This window comes from Sparus aurata, chromosome 20 (genome assembly GCF_900880675.1).
Source record: "Sparus aurata chromosome 20, fSpaAur1.1, whole genome shotgun sequence".
NCBI lineage: Eukaryota > Metazoa > Chordata > Actinopteri > Spariformes > Sparidae > Sparus > Sparus aurata.
The window spans coordinates 981163-1006672 of record NC_044206.1 but is presented as its reverse complement, the minus strand read 5'-3'; the positions used below and the strand labels follow the sequence as shown (position 1 = coordinate 1006672).

Sequence of the window (25510 nt, the reverse complement as noted above, 5' to 3'; positions counted from 1 at the left end):
CCTGATCAGTTTGCTGAGTCTGTTGGTGTCGCTGGCTCCAATGCTGCTCCCCCAACAAACCACAGCAAAGAAAAGTACACTGGCCACCACAGACTGATAAAAGATCTCCAACATCTTGCTGCACACGTTGAAGGATCTCAGCTTCCTCAGGAAGTAAAGTCTGCTCATCCCCTTCTTGTAAACAGCTTCAGTGTTAGATCTCCAGTCCAGTCTGTGGTTGATGGTAACACCCAGGTACTTGTAATCCTCCACCGCCTCCACATCCTTTCCCAGAATGCCCAGAGGGTGGAAAGCCGTCTTCCTCTTCTTCCTGAAATCTATGACCATCTCTCTAGTCTTGCTGATGTTCAGCCGCAGGTGATTCTGTCCAGTCCACTCCACAAAGTTGTCTACCAGTGCCCTGTACTCCTCCTCCTGTCCCTCACTTATACACCCAACAACAGCCGAGTCTTCAGAAAACTTTTGCAGGTGACACGACCCGGTGTTGTACTGAAAGTCAGTGGTGTATAAGGTGAACAGGAAAGGAGACAGTACAGTCCCCTGTGGAGCTCCTGTATCACTAACCACCGCATCAGACAGAACACTGCCCATACGGACAAACTGTGGCCTGCCTGTCAGGTAGTCAGTAATCCAGGAGATCATTGTGTCGTCTACACCCATCACCCGCAGCTTCTCCCCCAGTAGCAGAGGCTGAATGGTGTTAAAAGCACAAGAGAAATCAAAGAATGTGATTCTCACAGTACCTCCTCCACCATCCAGGTGCGAATGGGCTCGTTGCAGCAGGTAGATGACAGCGTCATCAACTCCCAAGTGGGGCTGGTAAGCAAATTGCAGAGGGTCTAGCAGGGCTCTCACCTGCGGCCTCAGGTTGGCCAAAACCAGTCTCTCCAGCACCTTCATGACGTAAGATGTGAGGGCCACTGGTCGATAGTCATTGAGGTCTGATGGTGTCGACTTCTTTGGAACAGGAACCAGGCAGGAAGTCTTCCAAAGCACCGGTATTCTCTCCTGACCCAGGCTCAGGTTGTAGAGGTGTTGTAGGACAGGAGACAGCTGGCTGGCACATGTCTTCAGGATCCTGGGGCTGATACCGTCAGGGCCTGCAGCCTTCTGCTGGTGGAGTCTCTCCAGCTGTCTCCTAACCTGGCCTGCAGTCACAGTCATGCGGGGGAGGCTGCTGGTGTCTTCAGTGGAGGACGAGGAGGTGGAGGAGGAGGTGAAGGTGGAGGAGAAGGAGGTAGAGGAGGAGGAGGTGGAGGAGGAAGAGGTAGAGGAGGAAGAGGTGGAGGAGGAGGAGAGGTGCTGCACAGGAGAGCTCACAGCAGGGGAGTGAGGGGGGAGGGGAGGAAGCATTTGGGGCAGTGAGGGTGTGTGGGGGTCTGGAGGTGTCATGGAGACGACAGAAGGCTGTGAGCTGAACCTATTGAAGAATCTGTTCAGCTCGTTTGCCCTCTCCAGGCTGCCCGATGACTGTCTGCCGATCACCTTACACCCAGTGATCTGCTTCATACCAGTCCACACATTCCTCACATTGTTCTGCTGGAGTTTGGCCTCCAGCTTCCTCCTGTAGGCGTCTTTACAGGTCCTCAGCATATCCCTGAGTTCATGCTGCACTCTCTTCAGTTCTTCCCTGTCTCCAGACCTGAACGCCCTCTTCTTCTTGTTAAGAAGGGCTTTCAGGTCATTGGTGATCCACGGCTTATTATTAGGGAAGCAGCGTACAGTCCGGGTTGGCATGGTGGTGTGTTCACAGAACCTGATGTATTCTGTGATGCAGTCGGTCATGCTGTCCAGATCCTCTCCATGTGGCTCAACAAGTGCATCCCAGTCTGTCGACTCAAAGCAGTCCTGTAGTGCGTCAGCAGCCTCCTGAGTCCACCTCCTCACGCTCCTAGTGTGGACAGGCTGCCGCTGAACAAGGGGAATATACTTAGGGGTCAGCAGAACCAGGTTGTGGTCAGATCTTCCAAGAGGGGGAGGGCTGTGGGACTGTATGCATCCTTAGCATTTGCATACAACAGATCCAGTGTGCTACAGTCTCTGGTGGGGCAGTCAACATACTGGTGAAATGTTGGAAAGGTTTTATCCAGTGAAACATGACTAAAATCCCCAGTGATGACAATAAATGCGTTAGGATGCTGCGTCTGTATCTGGGAAACAGCGGAGTGGATGACGTCACAGGCCAGCGCTGCATCAGCTGAAGGAGGAACGTACACACCGATAATGATGGCGGATGTGAACTCCCGGGGCAAATAATAAGGCCTCATCCCCACAGTCAACAGTTCAATATCCGGGGTACAGAGACGTTTCTTCACGTGAACATGTCCGGGATTACACCACCTCTCACTCACGTACAGTGCAATCCCTCCTCCTTTTTTCTTTCCGCTGCTTGTCACGTCCCTGTCTGCCCGAACAGTGCTGAAGCCGGGAATCACCACGCTGTGGTCCGGGATGTTTGAGTGAAGCCATGTCTCCGTGAAACACAACACACTGCACTCACGATATTCCCTCTGAGCCTTCATCAGCGCGGCGAGCTCGTCTGTCTTGTTCCCTAGAGACCTCACGTTTCCCATGACGATCGCCGGTACAGCCGGTCTGTGTCTCCTCCTCTTCACCCTCCGTTTGACTCCAGCTCTGCAGCCACGGCGTCTCCTCCGCAGCTCCTTCAGGACCTCAGGCCTGGCTCCGGGCAGCAGTGCAGGTTCACACAGCGCAATCAGCTGGTCGCGTGTGTAAACAATGCTCTCAGTGATGCGCTCCTGACCCTCCGTTGCTAGGGCTAGTAAAAACATCTCAAAAACATAACAAAAAGTGCCGTAAAAGTTCAAAAAGAAAAAAAAAAGAAAGGTGTTCGTCCTCTCCCAGTCTCCGGAGAAGAGCCGCCAAAAGTTCAGCGAAACCCAGAACGCAAACACAACACAAATACAACAAAAACTACGAAAAAAACGTAAAAACCCACGGGAGCTGCTGTTACAGGCTGCCACCTAGTACGGCGCCATAGCAACCGAACCGAAACATGTAAAGGAATATTCTGTGAAATTCTCTGAGATAGTGGATGCCCCTCCACTTCGTTTTGTATTGGTCAGTTGCTTACTGTTTGCTGATTTTAAACACACCTACCAATTACAATTATGACTTTTCCAGTAGTAGTAGTAGTACTAGTTTTATTTACTGCTGACATGTAGGCCTAGGTTTAGGGCTGGGCGATATGGCCTAAAAATTGAATCTCCGTTTTTTTCACACCAAACTTGATTTACGATTTTAATCGATTTTTTTTTCTCTTCTCAAGAACAAACTTCAAATTACAAAGAAATTATTAAAAGCATTGCTTTTATTTTAATGCTATGATTTACAACAAATTTGCCCTGCTATTGTAAACAGTGCAGCTTCAAACTCACATGAAAAAGTGCATCCTTTTGAAAAGACTGTGTCCCTTTTTGATAAAATGCTTTTGTAAACATAAATTTAACATGTCAGATTGCTTGCTAAAAACAGATAAGTTTCCATATTGGTATTGATAAAGTGTGAACATAACTCTCATTAAATCCTTTATTTTGCAAAAGGTGCCTTTGTTTACAAAAAAGTATTTTATATCCCTGAAGATATGTAATCTAAATTAAACATCTGCATGCATTGCACAGTAAACATGTCATGTCGGTAGATTTTACGGATTTTTGGCCAGGAAGACGAAACCTGTCTGCTTCCTCTGGCTTGAGACATCATCCCCTGTTGTGGCTTCGTAACACAAGTCTGGGGTCGAACATATTCTGCATGTGGATGAACCTGCGGCGTTTCCACTGTAAATACGAGCAGCATATCTTTAGCGATATGCAACATGACAGCATCTGTAACAGCTGTCCACCGGGACCCTTTCTTCTCATACGGGACACAATGATTAAATGATTCTGCTAATGTTGGCTGCTTTATAGCAGCTACGTGTGGGCTGCCGCGGTCTGTACATGTTGTAGTGAACAAATGTATCCCACTGTGATCCAGGCGTCTGTTTGAGATGCTGAAATAAATGGTTCGGTCCGCTGCCTTTAGTTGCAACAGCCTTTGAACAAACTTTGCAGCGGACGGTGGTTTGTTCGAGGTCTGACACCACAAAACCAAGCTACTAACGAGACACTGCCTTTTTAGGAACAAACTCTTTGCTGGCTGCATGTTGTTTGTTTATCTGTGGAAAGGCAATGCAGGGGGGGAGGGCGGAGCCTATTATGAACTACGGGAGCCCACGATAAGCAGCGGCGGAGCAAGTTAAATAAAAAAATCGATTTTCATTTTTAAAAATCGTCCTAAACCAAAAACTCGAATTAATCGATTTTGCCGATTTTTCGCCCAGCCCTACCTAGGTTAAAACTAATGTTATCAAGCTGTTTAAGTTCTCATTCTAATTTCTCACCTGATTATCTGTATCCGCAGAGCATGTCCCTGCCTGGCCACTGCTTTCCCCTGCCTCTCCCTCTCCCTGTGTCTGTGCTGCCTACATTGTGACCAGATACCATTATTTTACCAGAAGAACAACGACTGACCTTGATGATCATTTTAATTTGATACATTGATATTTCTGCTTGTGTCACTAGTTTATTTGCTTTAGCTATATATTAAGTGCATAAATAACAGTGTACAATGTACAGTAGTGTAGCCCCTTTCACACATGCACTGCTATTCTGAAATTATCTGGACATTACCTGGAGGAGCTGTATGTGTGACACATGTCCTAATCAGTTGGAACGGACATTAACAACAACAACAACAACAACAACTGCTAAATCGGAAAAGTGGTGGGCGCTAGAGGGTGACACGGATTTTCACTCCTGTCCCGTCCCAATCCCACAGAAAAAAAAATCCTGTCCCATCCCACTCCTGTACCGCTCCCATTTTTTTTTCTGCTAGTCTTTAGGCATTACACTGAATTTGATTTGATCTTCTACCCATTCTTTTTAGATTACTTTGTGTTCTGCATTGTTATTTCAAAAGATATGGCAACATGAACAGTTCATCTGTGGTAATATAGGGAGGCATTTATTGCCTTAATTAAAACAAAAAACCTTCACTAAAGGGCACAAAACACAAATAATACATGGCATACGGTCCCTATAGCTTTACTATGGAGGACCACCCTCTAAGTCAAATCAAATTGCTGAATCTGAATGAATTTTCATGACGTGTTTTTGTGATTGCTCCTTTAAATTATTTTTATTTTTTAATACTTTTATTTTTTTTTTCCTTTTATATGAACATAAAAGAGGGGTGAGGTCTGGCGTTTTTACATATACATAGCAAGGGCAAGTACAGGTGCAGGTCATTGAAAGTTCTAGTTACAAAAATAAAGATAAAAAGAAAATTACAGCATACATATACATTATAAATAAAAATGGTTATAACAGTCCCATTTTTTCCAATATTTGTCTATCTTCTCCTTTTGTAATCGAATAGTGAAGGTCATTTTCTCCATAGTGCATAAAGAGTTGATTATGTTGATAAGAAGGGTGATGGTCGGAGGGTTCCTCCGGAGCCAACACTTTGTAATCGCCTTTTTACTGGCGATCAGAAAGATCTTCAGAAGGTATGAGTCACTCTTACTGAGATCCTTAGGGATATGTCCGAGGTACATTGAGGTAAAAGACAAAACAAATCTAAGATCCAGGACCTCTGAGACAAATCGGGCCCACTTCTTTCCAAAAAGGCACAATATAAGGGCATGACCAAAAAATGTGAGCATGATCTGCCGGAGCCGACCCACACCCCCTCCAGCAGGAGCACAGAGACCCACTAAATCTGTTTTTTTGGTTAGGGGTAATAAAAAAACGGGTAAGGTTTTTCCAACTGAAATCCCTCCAAAACAAGGAGTTAGTAGAGGAAGACTGGGTCTCCCATATTTGGAGCCACGCATCCTCTGAGATTACCATATTGGTTTCCTTTTCCCAGCGCTCTCTTATATAGTTGGTCGAATTTTTGTTCATTAAGGAAAAACCCTTGTATAATTTACCTATGATACCTTTCATGTTTTTTGATTTATAAGCGTCAACAAATATCTGTGTTATGACTGAGGGCTCAGCAGGATCAGGGGGCCGTATTTCCTTTAAAAAAAAGTGTTGAATCTGTAGGTACCGATAGAAGTCCTCTTTGCCTAGCTCATACACCTGGCATAAGTCCTCAAAACTATTAAATCTTCCATTTGTTAATATTTGACAGAAGGCAGTAATACCCCGCCTAGCCCATTGTCTGAACCTATAGTCCTGTGACGCTGGAAGGAACCGCGGATCATAAGCCGGCCAGCTCAATACTCCAATCTCTCCATGTAGCTGAAATCTCTTTACCACCTCCAACCATACCCCCAGAGAGAAAACAACAAACTGATTTTGGAGCTGGAGAGCCTGGTTAACTCTGCTGGTGCAACCCAGCACCGACTGTATTGGTATGTCCATTGAAGACAGCTCGATGTCTTTCCATCTGGCCTCATATGCTGGATTACACCAGCACACAAGAGGCCTCAACTAAGCAGACAGGTAGTAATCTTTAAGACGTGGTAGGGCCATGCCCCCCCCAGCCCCCGGCAGCTGCAATGTTGAGTATCTCACTCTTGGTTTTTTATTATTCCAGATAAACCTTGACAGGTGTCTGTCCCATTCCCTAAACTGTTTAAGAGGCACCTCCACTGGAAGTGCTGTGAATAGGTATAATAGTCTTGGAATAATGTTCATTTTATTTGTCCTTATTCTGCCACTGAAGTCGAGGGGGAGCAGGCCCCACCTATCCAAGTCATCATAGAGTGCCCTGTTAACCTGTTTATAATTGACTTCAAACAACTGTGACATGTCCTTCGTAAGAAGGACTCCCAGATATTTAATGTGCTGCTGATGCCAATGAAATGGGTGTTCCTCCATCAGCTTTGTAGAAGGGGCAAAATTAAAGGCTAAAACTTGAGTTTTCTGCTTGTTTAATTTGTAACCTGGAATCTCCCATAGTTCTCGAGGATTTTCATCAGCAGTGGGACTCCACATTCAGGATTTTTAAGTGTTATAAGTACGTCATCCGCGTAAAGGCAAATTTTGTTTTCTATTCCCTCTATAGAGATACCCTCCAGGGCTGACTCCTCCCTGATAGTCTGGGCCAGAGGTTCAATAAAGAGGCTGAAAAGTGATGGGCTGAGTGGGCAGCCCTGTCTACATCCTCATTGTAGCATTATCGGGTTGGAGAGACTCCCATTAATTTTTATCCTCGCTGATGGGGAGGAGTAAGGTGTTCTTATACTTTGTATAAAAAATTCACCGAAGCCAAATCTTCTCATAACTTGGAATAAGAAGTCCCATCCAACCGAATCACCTTAGCGTCAAGGCTGAGAAGAACCACGCTCAATTTTGTATCAAAGATGTGGTTATTAATATGGAGGACTCTCCTTATGTTGTCATGCGTTTGTCTGTTTCTTACAAAGCCCGTCTGGTCCTCATCTATCAGAAAAGGCATCACTGTGTCCAGTCTCCTGGTCAGTATGGCTGCATATAGTTTATAATCTATGTTGCTCCTTTAAATTATGAATAATTTAAAAACCAGGACAGGATTTGAGCAAAGTTTATATGTAAATAGAAAAAACTTTATTATCAAACGTTTTTGTTTAGAACATAACAGTAACACAACTACTCTCTGTGTGTCTTTAGTTCCTTGTTTCCTTCCGCATGATTGCTCATGTGCTTGAACAAATCTATAGTGTTACCACTGTATTTTACTCCATTCTTACAAATGATACAGGTCGCCGTTGTGTCATTTTCGGCCTGAAAATATGACCCCGCAGCTCCTCTTCCTGTCTACCACTCTTCGGCCCCGTCTCTGTGTTTCTTGCATGCTGCTGGCTGAGCTGCTTCAGTGTGCTGCTCCGCTCTGTGAGGAGCAGCACTTGAAAGCAGCGGACACAGACAGCAGGTCGCAGTGCATAAGGGAGAGAAACTTAAAGTATCGATCTCATTACACTGGTATCAATTAAATAACATTACCAACGCTGGTATCAATATTATCAATATTTGGATTGGATCCGCCCACCCCTAGTTCCTGCTCCAGTCTGCTCCTGCTAACTTTTTATCCTGTACCGTCCCAATCACGTGATTAATTGTAAGGTTGACTCCCGTGACCCGTGGGATTCACAAACAAATGTCACCCTCTAATGGGCGCAACCACGTTTACAATTGGGCGGGGGTTCACACACTTAAGTTTTCCTTAAAAACAGAAATAAATTGAAAATAAATAAGAAATAACGAGACAGATCTGTTGACAGGGTTTATAAAAGAGTGCATATTTAACATATTTTTTACTGTAAATTGGGGGGGACAGATTGCCATTTTCTCAATATTGGGGGGGACACAACCCAGTTAGTTAGCATTATGCCAAGTTCAGACATAACACAACACAAATTATTCACGTGACAATGATAAGATGTATGAAGGTATTAGTACTTAGTTCAGCAGTAGAAAACAACATGCGGCTGATTTGACCAAGCTAACGCGAACCATGGCTGGCTTGACGAGCTTGACACTAGCCAAAGCTAGCTCCGGTGAAGCTAAAGGGAGTCGCTGTAACAACTGCTCATAGCTAGGATGGGGGCTAAAGTATAGAAACACAAATTGTCATGTTTGCTCGAAGTTTGCCAGCTGACATGTCCACTTTTACAAAATGGTGCAAGTGAGACCCACCGCTGAACAATCGTTAGCTGGCTAGCAGCACCCGCCTTTTGCACCATAGACTGAATGCACAGATAGTTTTGCACCACATATCTCAGTGGAGGCGCCATTCGTGATTCGTAGTTGAATGAAGTGGAGGGGCGGGATTCGTGATTTGTAGTTGAAGGAAGTGGAGGGGCGGGATTCGTGATTTGTAGTTGAAGGAAGTGGAGGGGCGGGATTCGTGATTTGTAGTTGAAGGAAGTGGAGGGGCGGGATTCGTGATTTGTAGTTGAAGGAAACAGAATCTGTGACTCGTGGGGAAGATTCGCGCACTTGTACTTATCGATTTGTGTTTGTGTTTTAAAAGAACACACATATTTTCGTGATAAATTATTTTACATGCATTGAACATTTATTGCACAAGTTCACATTCAGATTTGCACATACTCAAATTTTGTCCACAAGTTCACATTGTCTGTTACAGGTGCACAAATATGTTTTGCACCAAATATACTACAACAATTGTAGCAAAAATGTGAGCGTGTCAGTTTTTTAATCTGTGACTTGTAAAATAGGAATTGTGCACCTGTAATTAAGAATTTGTGAATGTGTAAATGTTGTGTTGGTATTTGTGGAAAGAAAAAAATCTACAAGTACACAACTCATAGAGTATGTGACCACACATTTACTGGTACACATACACAATCCCTGTACACAACTACAAATTCCACTGTTACAGGTGCTCAAACCTTTTGCACCAACAATACCTTCATAAAGATGTGACTAGATGCAAAAAAAACCCCGCAAATATTTGCCTCAAGCGAGCATTTGCACAAGTTTTTTTTACAAGGCAACATTATGATGTTGTTCATTCGACGTCCTTCTGATCCATTTATTACAGTCAGATCACAGAGAAATCCCCCCAGTTTGGGTTCATACTGATGTGGTGTGCAGTTATTTGCTTTACTCACACAAACAGATGCGATTAAAAGTGCATAACCCTGCGATCAAACTAGATCAAAATATTGTATTCAGCTTTGGTCTGAACAGGGCATCAGTCCATTTTTGGCAACTGATTTATGAGTAACATGAGAATCATGCTTTAAATAATTCATATTTTTTACTGTATTTTAACATTGTACTGCTGGCCATAAAATGGCCATATACTGTAACTGTGTCTCTCTCCAGAAGACAGCAAAGAGAACAGAAAAATAGTCAGAGCCAGCTCTGAGGAATATGCCTTTGATGTTATTGGAATGTTTCACAATTTCACAAATTTGGACACTTTGGGAATAGCTCTGATTTCTGTGTGGAGGAGAGTGAGGGAATTGTATCAAGAAAAAGTGACCCCACTGAAGAGGAATGAAACAAATGGATTTGAAATACCATTTGATGCGATGAAGATTTTTAGCAGAGACTGAAAACATTTTCAATGTGATAGGCTTCTCTACCCAAAGGCTGGTTAGGGGCTCTCCCTTTCAGCACAGCCCTCTTAAGCTGTAAAACACAACAGCAGTTCAAATGGGAGTTGAATCCAAGCCGGCAGTTTCTCTTCATCCCCCAGCTAATTACCTGCAGGGTGACCGTATGCTTATTAAAATTCTCTGGAAAAAGTTGTTTTCAACCCTTACAAGGCAACAACGAACCAAGGGAGCCTAAAGCAAGAAACAAACTGCCTTGAAAGTTGCCTTTTTAACATTTTGAAGGGACATGAAAATTATGAAAATGGTCCACAGGGAGAAAAGTGGAGGCCTGACATTGTGGTAATCTGCTGTAAAATTGGCTGAAATTGTAAATTCAGAAATAAACAAGGCGAGTGTGAAAAGTGATGATGCTGCAGTTGGCTGTAATGAATAATTCCGTAGTCTGTTTCTCATTCTGCTTAAAGGATCAGTGGGAGATGCTCCCTGTCCTCATTCCCGACACCTGTAATGCTGACTCTACACAGACTCTACACTTATTGAAGGTAACATTTTTGCTATTTGGTTTCACAGAACTACACCTTCATACTACCTGTCCATCTGTGCCCATTGAAAGTTGTTCCTGCAACATAAACTGCAAATGGAATTTAAATAAATGTCCTCTCTGCGTAGGCCACAAACTAAACTCACTGACAAGATTTATTTATCCTAATGAAAAACCTTTTCCACAAAGCACCTCTCAGAATGACCCTTCAGCCTTACAAAATGTTTGACAACGGTGTTAATCTTACCTCTTCCTAGCTCTTTATGAAAGAACCAGTGATTTACTATATGGATCAAAGAAACTGTGGTTTACAATTAATTTCTTGTAATAGTTTTTTAATACCATGGTAGAAATATGTCCACTTAGTGATAGGGGCTGCATGAATTAGAATTAATTTCTGTTTAATTGTTCCTATATTTCAGTGGTTGTGATGGTGCTGATCAGGCTGAGGTAATTTATTTCCTGCATAGGATGAGGGATGGTCCACAACTGAGGCTGCCAGGGGAGGAGTGGTTAATTGCAGTAGATTGCCTTATCCCCTTGTAATTATGCATGTCTCTTTGGAGTTCCCTGGCTCCAAATGGCCAATCGATACTATCACTATCCTCTGACGAGGAGGAGGAGGTGGAGGCAGAGAATTGGGTCCCAGACCAGACTTTGGGTTAATGGAAGGTGGCGGCTTCAGACCACAGATAGCAAGGGCTGAAGCACAGTGTAAGAGGCCGTCCTCATGAAAACGCACATGTATTGCATCGTTTTGGCCGACTGTCCACACGGATCCTGAAAACGCAGCGCCTGAAAATGCACTTTTCTGAAAACGGGTGTCAGGGTGGGAAAATCAGAAAACACAGCCCTCCCGTTTTCACGTGAACAGCGAATCTGCATACTTTCCAAAACGATGATCCACCGCCCCACCCCTCGACCTCTTGCTTTCGACCTCTGAACCCCTTTCTTTGCACTAGCCATTTTCATCTTCTTCTTGTCGCGTTTGGTTTCTCCTTCTACTGTCTGTTTGATTACAGCGCGCAAGGTTAATGCGCATGCTCCGTCTCTTCTTCTCCGCCTTTGGTGAATTTCAAGCGCCACCTATAGGCCTGGAATATGAACTACAGCGTTATGAGTTGTTTTCAGTGGATCCGTATGGACGCAAATATTCTTGAAACGATGCCTAGGAAGACGGAGAAAAAAAAGATCGTTTTGGTACGTGTGGACTAGGCCTAAGATGTCTGCTGTGGTTTGCGTAATTTGAGAAGAAGAGATGTTAAATCATTCGTTTTAATGAACTTTAACACTGACAGGGCAGCCAGGGGAAACCCACTGCACTGCTGCTGTGTTGTCCAAGCCTTGCAACTCTAAATTTTGTTTAGGAAAGTTGTTAGTTGAATTAAAAGTTTTAATGGTTCTTTATGTTCTGATTGAGGGTCAGAACATAAAGGCATGAAAGTCATTAAGGTCCCAATGAAACCTCTACAACACATCTTGCCTGAAACATTATCAGACTAAAAATAAAATAAAAACAATATAAGCCGTTCAGTTTAACAGAATTGCTAAAAAGTAAATGGATTTCTGGGTACATTTTACAACAGGTTAACTGAAGAATTTAAAGAACTGTGAGTTGAATTCAAGGAATTTCGCCAAGACACTGAACGAGACATTAAAACAATAATGCAGCAAACAGCAGACCTACTCAAAAATTTGGATCTGATGATAACGCAGGTGGACTAGCTGGAGGCCACAGTAAGCAGTCTGATGACGCAGAGATGAATAATCAGAAAAGGGCAGAATTAATTATATCTCGGGTCAATGAACTAACTGAACAGATGGACTATCTGGAAAACAAATCCAGACAGAACAACTTTTGTATCTATGACACTGCGGAAAAAAGTGAAGGCACCAACATGACGGCCTACCTCAAGAAGCTGCTCAGAGAAGCCCAATCTTCATATTATGAGAGCGCACCATACCTCCAAAGAGCAACAGGACTCTGCAAGACCTATCATTGTTGCCCTTTTTGATTCTGACACAAAAAGAAGAGTGTTGCAAGCAGCTTGGAGCAAGAAAGGGGTGAATTTAAAGGAAACACAGATTTTTTTCCATCATGAGTGCACCATGATTTGGTTAAAGAGAAAATAACGATATGGAAGTATATTTGTTAGTTAATCCTTGTCCTGCCTGAAAGTATTGGCGTGTTTCTTTGTTGGATTATATATATATATATATATATATATATATATATATATATATATATATAGATATATATATATATATATATATATATATATATATATATATATATATATATATATATACATACGTCTATATATATATATATATATATATATATATGCGGAGGACGGTTGCCTCCGCGAAGTCCATCAACTCCTGTTTATGGACACCTCGTCAGGCATTATCCTGCTCATACCATGGTCACTTGCCAAATTCGGACCATTAATTTACATTTTCATGCGTTTTACAATCAAAATATAACGTTTTTCACAAGCCATAACTTAGTTTCCCTGGTAACGCCTGAGGGTTTGACTAATACCTGGAACAATCATTACTCTCCCGTAAGTTTCTTATGCAACGGAAACATTGTTCACTCCTCCAGTAAACAGGACGGATCATAGATACGACTTGGCAACGGGAGATATTCTAGTCCAGTCAGCGATGAGCCAGAAAGCTAACGCTATGCTAGCAAGATTCAAAGTCAATAACATTGCATACGGTTGACAAACAGTAAATATCATTGTCATTGTCCCCAAATCAATTGCAAGATTTTCACGAACAAATGACCGGCCGTGTGTGACGTTACTGTTGCCGCAGCCTGAAGTCGAGAGCTGAACAGCGAACGGGATGTGAGATTATTCACGTATCAGTAAATTTAGAGGGGAAGTGAACTTTCTGCAGCTTGTGTGTTACAGTCGCCACCCTGTGGTGTTCGGAGGATAAGGCACTGAAGGACTGATGGACTGCACTCAGTGCTGGAAATATAATATTCAGATTTGAAACGCCAGCTAGCGCATTGATTTACAGCGGTGAACAGTCAATTTGACTGGAACTACTTAGTAGGTGTCCATATATCAGGGGTTAATGGACACCCTGCAGCCAATCAGAATCAAGTAATCCCCCAGACCGAGGTATAAATATATATATATACACATGTAGAAGTGTGCATGGAGGGGTGTGTGTGGATGAGTGTATGTGAATGTATGGAAACACAGAGAGAGAGAGAGCTATCATTAATGAAAAGAAATAAAGCCACACTCGGCTTTAGTATCTTTCCTTTGTGGGGAATATGGATACTAGATACAAATTAGAAATTGGGGAGGGCGAGGTTTTTTTTATTACAACCTGACACAATAGGGTATGTACATGCTTACAATGTTGGCTGACACCCTTATCCCAAAAATGTCCCAACAGTCACCATGGGATATCACTTCTGCCTGGGGTGGTACAAATGGAACCTCATTTTTTTGTTCATGTGTTCCTGTTGTCTCTTTTTTTCTTTTTTGGTTAACCTTCGATAACGGCTTCATGTTCATTACACAGATATACATAAATATGCCTATCCATACATGTAGGCCCATATATGTACATTCATGCACGCATACATATGCACAAGCACATGGATACACATACGCTGCAGGAGTACACCAGTCGGATACAATCAGACGAATACAAAGGATAGTTTCTACAAGGACTTGTCAGCGGTAATATCTCTGAATGTCAATGGGATGAAAAATTTCGTAAAGAGGAAAAAGATTTTGTTGGAGATGGAGAAAGAAAAAGCGGACATAGTTTACTTGCAAGAAACCCACTTGGAAAAACAGAAACATGAAAAATGAAAGAAAATAAAAAAGAGCCAGGTATATTATCACACATATCACTCAAAACAAAGAGGAGTAGTAATAATAATTATATTATTAATCATTAATCATGTAAGCTTTGAAATAGAAGACTGCTTTATGGATAAGGAAGAAATATATGTTTTAGTAGTTGGTAGGATAGAAGGAATGAAAATGTCTCTTTTGAATACTTATACTTATTATCCACCTGATACGGGCCCTGAGCTTAAAGTGAAACTCTCGCCAAAAAGCAACCGAGGCTTTATTTGGGATTGAATATGAGTCAAACCTTCGTGTGAAAGCATAATTACGACGAAAGAGGCACTTAAGATTTACCGTAGTTTCGGTTTTGGGCACGTTAATTTTGAACGGGAGTGCATGGGGCAAGACATGCTAGCATCAAAATCGCTATTTTTAGAACACTAAGAAGGCTCGACACAACATGAAACTTTGCTCGTAGCATCACTAAGGTCTCTACTCATGAACAAGAGCATTGAGAACATTGTTTGTGTACACAGAGTTTATGAAAAAGAAGGTTTTTGAACTACTCACGTTAGCTGCTGCACCTCCTGCGCGTTGCCGTCATGGCAGGCAAAAAGTGTCGATCCCCAAATGCGACCTGACAGGCACGCTTGAGGAGCGGTTCACCATTACTCTCCTGCCTGTCAGGTCGCACTCGGGGATCGAAACGTTTTTGTCTGGCATGACGGCGACGCGCAGGAGGTGAGGAACAAACAATGTTCTCAATGCTCTTGTTCAGGAGTAGAGACCCTAGTGATGCTACGAGCAAAGTTTCATGTTGTGTCGAGCCTTCTTAGTGTTCTAAAAATAGCGTTCAAAATTAACGTGCCCAAAACCGAAACTAGGGTAAATCTTAAAAGTGCCTCTTTCTTCGTAATTATGCTTTCACACGAAGGTTTGACTCATATTCAATCCCAAATAAAGCCTCGGTTTCTTTTTGGCGAGAGTTTCGCTTTAAGGTACAGCTGATAGACCTACTAGTCACAAAGACAAAAGGAGTGGTAGTAATGGTGGGGGACTTAAATTGGTGATGAATTCAAAACTAGCTTCATCAAACACCAAGGCACATAGAGCAGAGAAAAATGCTTATCTATTGAGGAAAGCATGCTCTGAATTGGGATTTGTAGACATATGGAGATAGCTAAATCCAGATAAAAAGGAATACACCTGTTACTCTGGGAGACATTCAATCTATAATAGGCTTGATTTTTTCTTTATGTATAAACAAAATGTAACGCTAGTTAAAACATGCTACATCAGCGCAATAAACATGTCATGCAGCGATTTAACATTACATTACAATAACATTACAAACTAGTAAGAGCACGAGCCTATGGAGATTAAACAATTCACTTCTGCAGGAACTAGAGTTTATAGAACGAATAAAAAAAAGAACTAAAAGATTATGTGGAAATAGATGACACAGAACAATTACATTATCGGAAGAAGCCAAAGCAGTTGTGAGAGGATATACTATTAAATATTCCTCAACCAGAAAAAAAGCAAGAAGAGCACAAGAGGAACAGCTAATTGAGGACATAAAAAACAATAAAGAATAGACACAGTAAAACAAATAGCAATGACGATAAGTTACAATTAAAAGAAAAATGGACACAATTAGAAAAAGTACGTACGTTTGAGATTGAAAGGTCAATGATGTTTACAAAGCAGGAAAGTCATCATGGTGGGCCAAAGTCCTTGAAAATACTGGCTTATAAACTCAAGAAACAAATGAAGAAAGCACACATTACAAATTCAAAACCAGAACATGCTAGAATAATAACTGATAAGGACCAGATCGCAGAAGAATTTGCTAGTTACTATACTGTATAGGGCAGACGTAAGTGCAGATCGTGATCAAATTAAGGCATATCTAAGAAATCTGGAGCTGAAAAAGAAGAAAGCTGGACCAAAAGCAACACAAGTAAATAATGAAAAGTTAACAAAACCAACAACCAAAATGGAAACTCTCCAGGTGATGATGGTTTTACAAATGAATTCTACAAAGATTTTTAAGACCAATTAAGTCAGTTACTGGTTATAGCATACAGGCATGCATTAGATACAAGAAAGTTGGCTCAAACATGGTCATCAGCAATAGTAACATTAACACATAAGGAAGGGAAAGATGCCACAAAATGTGCATCAAATAGACCTCAGTAGTTAATGCAAATCATAAGATAATATCATCAATATTAGCGAACAGGCTAAAAGATACAATTACAGATATAATTACTCCCGATCAATGCGGTTTTTATTCTAGGAATAATCCTGGCTGATAACATTAGACGAACACTGAATATAATTGATTATGCACAAAGAGAGAATGAAGAGCTATTACTGATGATATTAAATGCTGAAAAAGCTTTTGATCTAGTTAGCTGGCCTTTTATGTTTTATGTAATCCATTTTGCTAATGGTTACACGCACTTTGTAGTAAACCTGTGTCGACAGTTACAACAAATGGTACCCTGTCGAGGAAATTTAATATCCAGAGGCACAAGGAGACCCTCTATCCCGGCTATTATTTGCCATATATAATGAGGTCTTGGCAATAGCCATAAGACAAAGCTGAAGTATTAAAGGGATGAAGATAGGGAAAGAAATACATAAATTAGCACTATACACAGATGATATAATTATTTATTTAACCTCACCTGAAAGTACAATGCAACACTTATTAAAGGTGATTGAAGAATACAGCACAGTATCAGGATATAAAATAAATAAAAAGAAATGTGAATCCCTAAGTACTGGAACACAGATGAATCAAGCTTTTAAACAGTGTTATAAATTTAAATGGGATACAGAGATTATAAAATATTTAGGTATTTCCATTAGCACAAATTTGGATTAACTATATAAAAACAGCTACTGCACTCTGGAAAGAAAGATAAGGCAAGATTTGAATAGGTGGAAATTAATACCAAGTGGAAAAGATTAAAATGATGGTACTCCCGCACCTTTTTTCTTATGTCAAGTATTACCTCTTATATTTCCAGAAACCTGCTTTAATACATTGAATAAAATTATTGCAAATTTTTTTGGAATAATAAAAAACACAAAGTTAAATTTAAATGACTAACTCAACAGAAAGACGAAGGAGGGCTAGGCCTTCCGAATATACAAAATTATTATATGCATCGCAAATTGTAACAATAATAAAGTGAATTAAAGGCGACACAGAGATAATGTGGATAAATATAGAGAATGAGTTAGCAACATTGTCAATTGGAACATTGCCTTTTTTTTAGGAAAGAGAGCCAAAAACAACAGCTACATCTATTCTGTATAGGAAATACGGTAAGGAATTGGAGACGCCTGTGCAAAAAACTTAAAATACAGTGTGAGAATGCACAGCTCAGAGAAATGATGCATGACCCGGACTTTGTACTAAATTGAAGTGTTAAGATTTTACCATATTGGGCTGGTAAGGGATTATTTTAATTTTCACAATTTCTCGCTGAGAATATAATAAACACATATGAAGCCATGGCTTCTAGGTCTAGAGCAAAAACATTTGTTTTTTTTTTAAATATCTACAGATAAGGAGTTACATTAAGAAAAATCTAGAGGAAGAAAAAATGGAAATGAATTATTACAATATTTGGTAGAAAAACGTAGGCCAAAACTTTCATGTAAATACAAAATATTGCAAAAATTAACAATTGTTGAAAGTAAAGTGAACGAAAAATGGGAAAGAGAATTATCCATAAACATCTCAGGGGAGGCCTGGAGAGACTCTTTGAAGGAACATATTGAAAGCACACAGTCAAAACATTGGAGAGAGTTTGCATGGAAAATAAGTCAAAGATTTTTTTATTACTTTACTTAATTCATGTGTGGAGTAGAGTTGCTCATTTGTCCATGTTTTTGGTTTTGTAATACTCATTGTGACCACAAGAGGCTGAAATGTACGACTACTGATGTCCTCAGTAAGATGAAAATTATCCATGTTCTTACAGGAGAGCGTTCATTTCTCTCTGCACTCTAAACACAAGATGCATTTATTAAGTGTTAGCAGGTTATGTATGAATTATGGCCACAACCGAGGATGATGAAGAAAGTGCATATTTCTGGCACAGATATTAAGTTGTATGTGTGTTGTAGGTTGGAAAACACTTGTTATAAAGGAAAATGAGTGCAAAATCATTGAGGTTCCACTACATACTACATGATCAGAGCTGGTGAAGTCTGGTATTAAATATGTTGATTCAAAGACCACAGGTCTCAAAAAGAGACCAGACTGAATATAATTGGGATCTAGCCCAACTTAGGTTGTGGGGTTGTGTCTTTGGAACTGAGTGGATCCTTGAGGATCTCTACTTCAGTCTCCTGACCACTGTCTATAAGGGGCCAATGGGTCTGTAACAAGCAGTGACAGCCCTGTCAGACTCATTGGGGTCATGTCAACCACACAGGGACAGGAGGAAATGATTGCAGTGGGGAGGTCAATATGCCAAGGTGAGAGGCAAATATTCAGAAGCAGTGGGTGGTCACACCCCTGTGTGAGATCAATTGTTCCGAGGCATCCTATTGACGGGACTGTTCTGGTATGGAGTTGTTCAAGCAGCAGAGGCTAGCACTCACAGGTCCGTACAATCACACGCATATCCAAGGTAATGCATTTGGCTACATGACACCATGACACAAAAAACAGTGCTTAACTCATACAAATCTTTTTCCTAATAAGTTGGCTCAACAAGTCTTACCCTAAAACGTTTAGCTTTGTGTGAACTTGAGAAATGCATAGAGAGCGGCTGACTCCTTTTGTCAGTTTTGTTTCTTCTCCTTTCTCCCACTTATAGTCCCATTATTAGGGGGGCAAGCCCAAGTTGCCCAAGACGCGTCTCCTAGGACCAGCGGTGCTAGGAACCCTATTGTAATCGTTAAGATTTTTATTTTTATTTTTCTCCGGCTAAAAGTGGTGCTGCAGGCTAAACCGTGCAAGGGAGGGCGGTGCCTGCAGGGGGCGCTATAACCTAGGAAAACACGTTTTTGCCTCTAAGTCCCAAACCGTATGTCGCACATTCCAATACCTTGTATCCCCAGATTCGCTGAATGGAGCTGAATCACTTTGCGATTGGCCACGCCCACTTCCGGTTAGAACGTTTTTTCGCAAACTCGCAAAAACTGGAAAACCTACTTTTTCGAACTCCTCCCTGGGATTTTGTCCGATCTGCATGAAACTTGGCACGTACACTCTTCAGCTGGACCTGATCTAAAGTTATCCAAAGAATTTTGCTCGGTCAAAAAATGCGCAAATTATTAAAGAACACATTTCTGTAGCTAGCTATAAAAATGTAAACTGTTTGATATCTTGGTCAAACTAAATACTATTAAAACTAAATTTGAGATCCTTGGTTGCCATGAGACTGGGAAGGGATGAGCCGAATTTGGCAAATTTTGGCCACTAGGGGGCGCTAAAAGGATAAGAAGTTTATATCTCCTGAACGGCTACACAGATTTTTACGAAATTTGGTCGGTATGATGTAGGGCCAATCCTGAGGCCATATCTTGAAGGTGGTCATGACTGGTCAATGTGGGCATGGCTTATTAAAAAAATCCAAATAGGCACACATTCAGCCTTTTGCACTTCCCATTACAGCGGCCGTTCATAACTGCTTGCAGTTCTAGTTTTTTTTTTTTTTTTGCATTTTGTGTGCCATATTTGAAACTACGATCACTTTATTGATGATCAGAATTTGAACTCTGCTCTTTATATGGTCTTATTGATATGGACTTCCATCTCTTCTCTTTGACACGAGTGTTTGACAACCACAACTGAGGGATCACTGCAAAAAATGTGTGCAGAATGACAGATATATTGATATCAGAATGTTTTTACACCCATATCGTTATATAAGTAAAGTTCTTGTGCTTTATTGCTTGTTGCTGTCGGTTTCATTGAACCATTTTCTTTAACCTCTCTCAAACACTTTTCGTCACTCCCCCTGATATGGGCCTACTGTCTGTGACGAAAGCCTGCAGGTTTTATGATAGTGTAACAACCCACCACAGGACTCAACACACTCGAAATGTTTCCACAACCATCTCCATTACTACTCTTGAGCAGTTAATTGATTTATGGTCACATTTTCTTCAGTGTTAACACTACTTTAGCTTCTTTATTAAGAGAGGGGGTCCAGGACTCTTTGAAGTGACTTCAGATTTGGGTTAAAAAGCCCTCAGCTTCTCTGTGGCTGATTGACAGTCAACTTCTGTCAGAGTCGGAGTCAGAGGTGAAGTCGGGAACTGCCGTTGCCTTTATAACTGGTTCTTTATAGACCAGAAATGGTTTTGTAATAATGAGACTGTAGCGTGGACAAATATAAAGAGAAGAGCTGTAGCAGAGCAATGTCAATGTGAGAGGAGGGGCAGCCCCTGCGTCCATGCTGGCAGACAGAGTGGATGGTAGTGTGGATGAATGAAAGGATGGTGTGTGTATCAGAGTCTGTGTATTTGTGAAAATTGTGATTATGCTCAACATTCAATCCATATCTTTAAATTGCCTCTGCTCTTTGTCCGTGGCAAGAAGAAACGTATGTGTGAGTACACACAATATTGAGTATATGTGATGAAGCTTGAGAATCTTTATATTTTTTTTTATATATTTTTTTGGCCTTTTATGGCTTTATTGACAGTACAGCTGAAGAGAGTGACAGGAAACAGGGAGAGAAAGAGAGGGAGTGACACGCAGCAAAGGGACCCAGGCCAGGAGTCGAACCCGGGTCCGCTGCAGAGCCTCGGCACATGGGACGCCTGCTCTACTAACTGAGCTAAACGGCGCCGCGAAACTGACAATCGTGATATTTTTGCAATAGCATATTCATAATTATATGAAGAAATATTCAAATATTTGCATAATTAATGTATTAATTGCAGCAAACACAGATGTTTGTTTTGACTCTCCTCACACAACCTCTCCTCTCCTCCACAGGATGCTCCTGCTTGTCTCTGCAGTTATTCTCTTTTTACACTGCTGATGTTACTGCAGTTTCCTGAAGATCTGACCTTTTATAGCAAAAACACATTTACACTTCAGATGCACCTTTTTCAATTATTAATATTATAATATAATTTAATATTATGACATGACACATTTTAACATCCATCACTGTTTATAGATACATAGTACCATTTAATGCTGGCACTACTGGTATGTATTTGTAAGAATTTTTGGGGGATATTGCAACATTTTCAGTGCCATTCATTCATTCATTCATTCATTCATCTTTGATTTACTTTGCTCCATTAATTTCAAAACATTTGTACAAGACAAATGCAATACTTTCACCCCACACATTCCATGAAAAAAGCTCTCTTCTTAATAATAGCATACAATACTGACACAGATCAAGACAGGACCCAGGACTGAACCATGTGAAACTCCCTTTGACAGTGGTACAAAGTCTTAACAATCATTTCCAATAGAACAGGAAGCTGTTTATAGGACTAAGTGTTATGCCCTGCAGTGAAAAGAGGACCCAAATGCAGATTCAGGAGTTGATCTCGCTTTCGCAAGAGTCTTTATTGATTTCACGAGTAGGGACATAGAGAGTGGCAGGTGCTTCGGGCGAAGTCCCCGAGGAGGAGTGTGACGGCGGAGGCTCGGGAGCGGCGGACCGGAGGGTGGAGAGCGGCTGCTGGCAGCGAAGGTGCAGAGGGCTGTAAGGCTGGAGCAGAGAGCACAGGAAGCCGGCGAGGAGGAGAACACTAGAGAGCACACGGAGAAATAATTAGTTAATATGCTGGAGTGATCGAGGACGAAGTAAGCGACGGTCGAATCTGGAGCCAAGTAACACATCGGAGAGATATAATCATCTGGCAGCAGGTCGAGTGCGGCGCATGGTCTTATCAGCGGCCGCTGATTGCCGATCTGCTGCAGGGTTGTGTGTGACGACGGTCACGGACACAATGCTCCGCCCGGCCTCTCCCAGCACCTCTGAAAATACATAAAACGAAAACACAACACCCCAAGCACTGCAAAATAAACAAGACATGACACTAAGTATCAAAACCAAGTTGATGTGAACTTAACTGAATTTCTTGAGAGGAATCATTTGCAGTAATTATTAGTGTCCAAGAAATTGAAATATCAGCACATTCAGTGGGAATATATGTGTAGATTTCCAGACCTGAGCAATAACTACAGTAGAAATGGAGAGATTTGATAGATCTGCTATTTCTACAGCAATAACTTGGACACAGAGCTAGTTCTAGTTTATCTTCCCTAGTTGTGTTCCTGCAATTGCTAACTTAGGTGCCTCTTTAGCAACAGAGGAGGTGAAGGGGTGAACTGATTGGTACATTTTAAGGATGGCACATGAGCCAACAGCTGATTCTAGCGAGCAGAACCTAAGAAAACCTTATGAATCAAACAGCAGCAGCAGAGTGCCTGTTTAAAGCAAGGCAAATGTCTTATATAAAAGAGCTAGAAATGACATTTATTTTTATAATTCTCTTTTGTTTTGTTTTTCTTGTCATTTTGTTCCTACTATTACCCAGAATCAGATCTAACAATGGTGATTCTTCACATTAGGTCTGTTCAAATTCAAATTAATCAGTTAGCAATGATAGATTCACAGTCTGACACTAAACCAAACTTAGCATGTCTGAGTTATTGTACTGAGCATGTAAATCTGAACTTGGTTTGCGTACACCCACCACAAAAAAATGGATTATTACTATAAATTAACTTTAAAAGACTGAGACATTGTAGCAGCATTAAAACAGTATAAGACAGAAATGCCTTTATATACAGTATACAGCTACAACGCCCACTACTGTGTCTATTCTGTGTAAGTTAGTGACCAAGGATCACTCATCATTATTAATAAGGCTTGTTCAGAGTCACACAAGTACAGACTCACAGCCTGCAGCTGGTTTGGGTTCTATGTTGATGACATTTCCAGGGTTTTAACCTTGTTGAAGGTTCTGAAGTTTTCCACAAAGGGTCAATTTCTGGTACTGCAGTATCATCGCATTTAAATTTTTGTTGTTGCTTCCTCCATATATGGAAGCTGATCACCTGATCATCTGAAACCACAACTTCACTGATACAATTATAGCATCAGGCAACCACTAACCCTGACCCAAGATAATGGGGAAACAGTTCTGAATCCATAGAGCCAATTTTCTCCAATTTAAAAAAAAAAAAAGAAAAAAAAAAGGAACACCAGTTACCTCACCACGTAGAAATTTTTTTTTTGAGTATTATCTAACTTCCAGTCCATTAGGATTCTCCTACGTGCTAAAGGTCTGAGAAGACAATTATGTTTTTGTGTTGGTTATAATTTTGATCTTGATTGCCAAAGTTTCAGGTGTTGGGTTGAAGCTATACTATGTGTTGAGGGACTCAAATAAGACTTAAAATATTGCATTCCAGTAACCTGTCAGTCGTGGGCTGCACTAAAAATCTGAGTTTGAGTAGGGCAATCGATGCAATACACCCAACCCAACCACACTCAATATTAAAAATACATTTTTAAACCATTGCAATGTTCAGAGTGTCTTCATCTATAAACAAATGAAGAGAAATACTTATAAGTTTTCAATTTAGATAAGTGATTTCTTCAGGTAGATAACCTGATATTTAAAATCAAAACTACACTCATGGGAAAGAGTGTCTTATCCAGCCAAAATCCTTCAATATTTCCTCTTTCATAGTAGACACTTAAAGCTAGTGACCGTCAATGAAAGTTTGTGCTGATTTGTGTTATTCTAATTGTGCTCTGTGACACCACTTGAACTTCAACGACCAAATTTCCATCTCACTATAGTAGATAATCTCATCTCATGTTATTGAATGTTGGCTCTGGATGTAGATCCTGTACAACTTCATTGTCCAGTATATACATCATCCTGAGTTACACAGCGCTGGTTTGAGCTGTTGATGCAGTATGTGCACACACCTTGTGTGTGGTTGGCCTGGTGTGGTGGGTGTCTCTGTGGTCCCGGCCTCGTTAAGCCGAGAGCATTAATGGATGTCAACAGGCTGGCCTTTTCTTACTGTGTCAACATTAATCACCAGGCCTGGACGCCACCACCCCACGTTGCTCTGCTTAACATTCACAACACACTGCACACGAGTCAGCCACAGATATCCGCACACACATACACACTCACATGTACATACTCTCAATCTTTCCTGTCTCACCTCAGCTTCTTTTCTTCCACTCTTCTTCCTGTCACTGGGCTCTTTCTGTCTCTACTCAGTTTTCTCTCTCCCCTTTATTTTCTTTTCATCTCTCAGTCCTTCATATTTGACTTTACTTGGCACTCCCTTGTCTCCCCCTTTACATTACCCTGGTCTGTGCCCCCTTTTCACTTACAGTAAATCGCTGCTGCTAATTACAAGCACAGCCCAGCGCACTAATGCAAATGAGAGCTTTTTACAGAAACAAGGTCAGTACTTATAAACACACATACATGTGTGTTACTGTCAGCCCTGCTACTCTTAATGTTAATGTCATAGGTCTTATAAGTTAAAACATGTACTTGTTGTGGCTAATTATACTCTGCTCTACTATTTTTCACTGTGGCGATACAAAGGCTGTCTTAAATACTTAAAGTGGAAACAGACAGTGTTTCCCTGTGATTTCACTCTTGATTCTGCTGATGAAAGAGAGCATTAGCTATAGTCTTGGCTACTGTTCACATTTCATCAGACACCACTAATTGTACTGTAACCTGGATTCTTGTACCCAGCGATACCATTTTCTGTACTGTACCCTCGCTGTAATAACAAGTCATTTCAGTTGTAAAACATGAGTCACCAAATACGACTGCCATTGCTTCAAAGGAGGACACTGTTCAAAGACCTGGACACAGCTGGAGAAACTGTTTTTCTATCTGTAATATTAGCACAGTATTTGACTGATAAAAATCTAAACTGTCAGTATAAGCATTAATAACATCCATATGCCATTGCAGCATCTAGTCTGTCTGATCTCAAGAAGAGGACACCAGCGATTCTATTATGTTGTCACTACAGCAGGGCTGCATACTGTAATATTCCCC

General features: G+C 41.2%; 1 protein-coding gene across 3 annotated transcripts in view; it reads left to right on the top strand.

Annotated features, from left to right (window-relative positions):
• Positions 1–25510, top strand: part of LOC115570877 (RNA binding protein fox-1 homolog 3-like) — a 1044539-nt gene that overhangs the window by 81707 nt on the left and 937322 nt on the right. For 2 of the 3 annotated variants that reach the window (XM_030399653.1, XM_030399654.1), the window contains one exon: positions 10546–10623. The exons of the other annotated variant lie outside the window; for it this stretch is intronic. In XM_030399653.1, the coding sequence (XP_030255513.1) occupies positions 10558–10623 (66 nt within the window). In that variant the 5' untranslated portion in view covers positions 10546–10557. The remainder of the gene's footprint in view (positions 1–10545; positions 10624–25510) is intronic. 3 annotated transcript variants of the gene reach the window in all.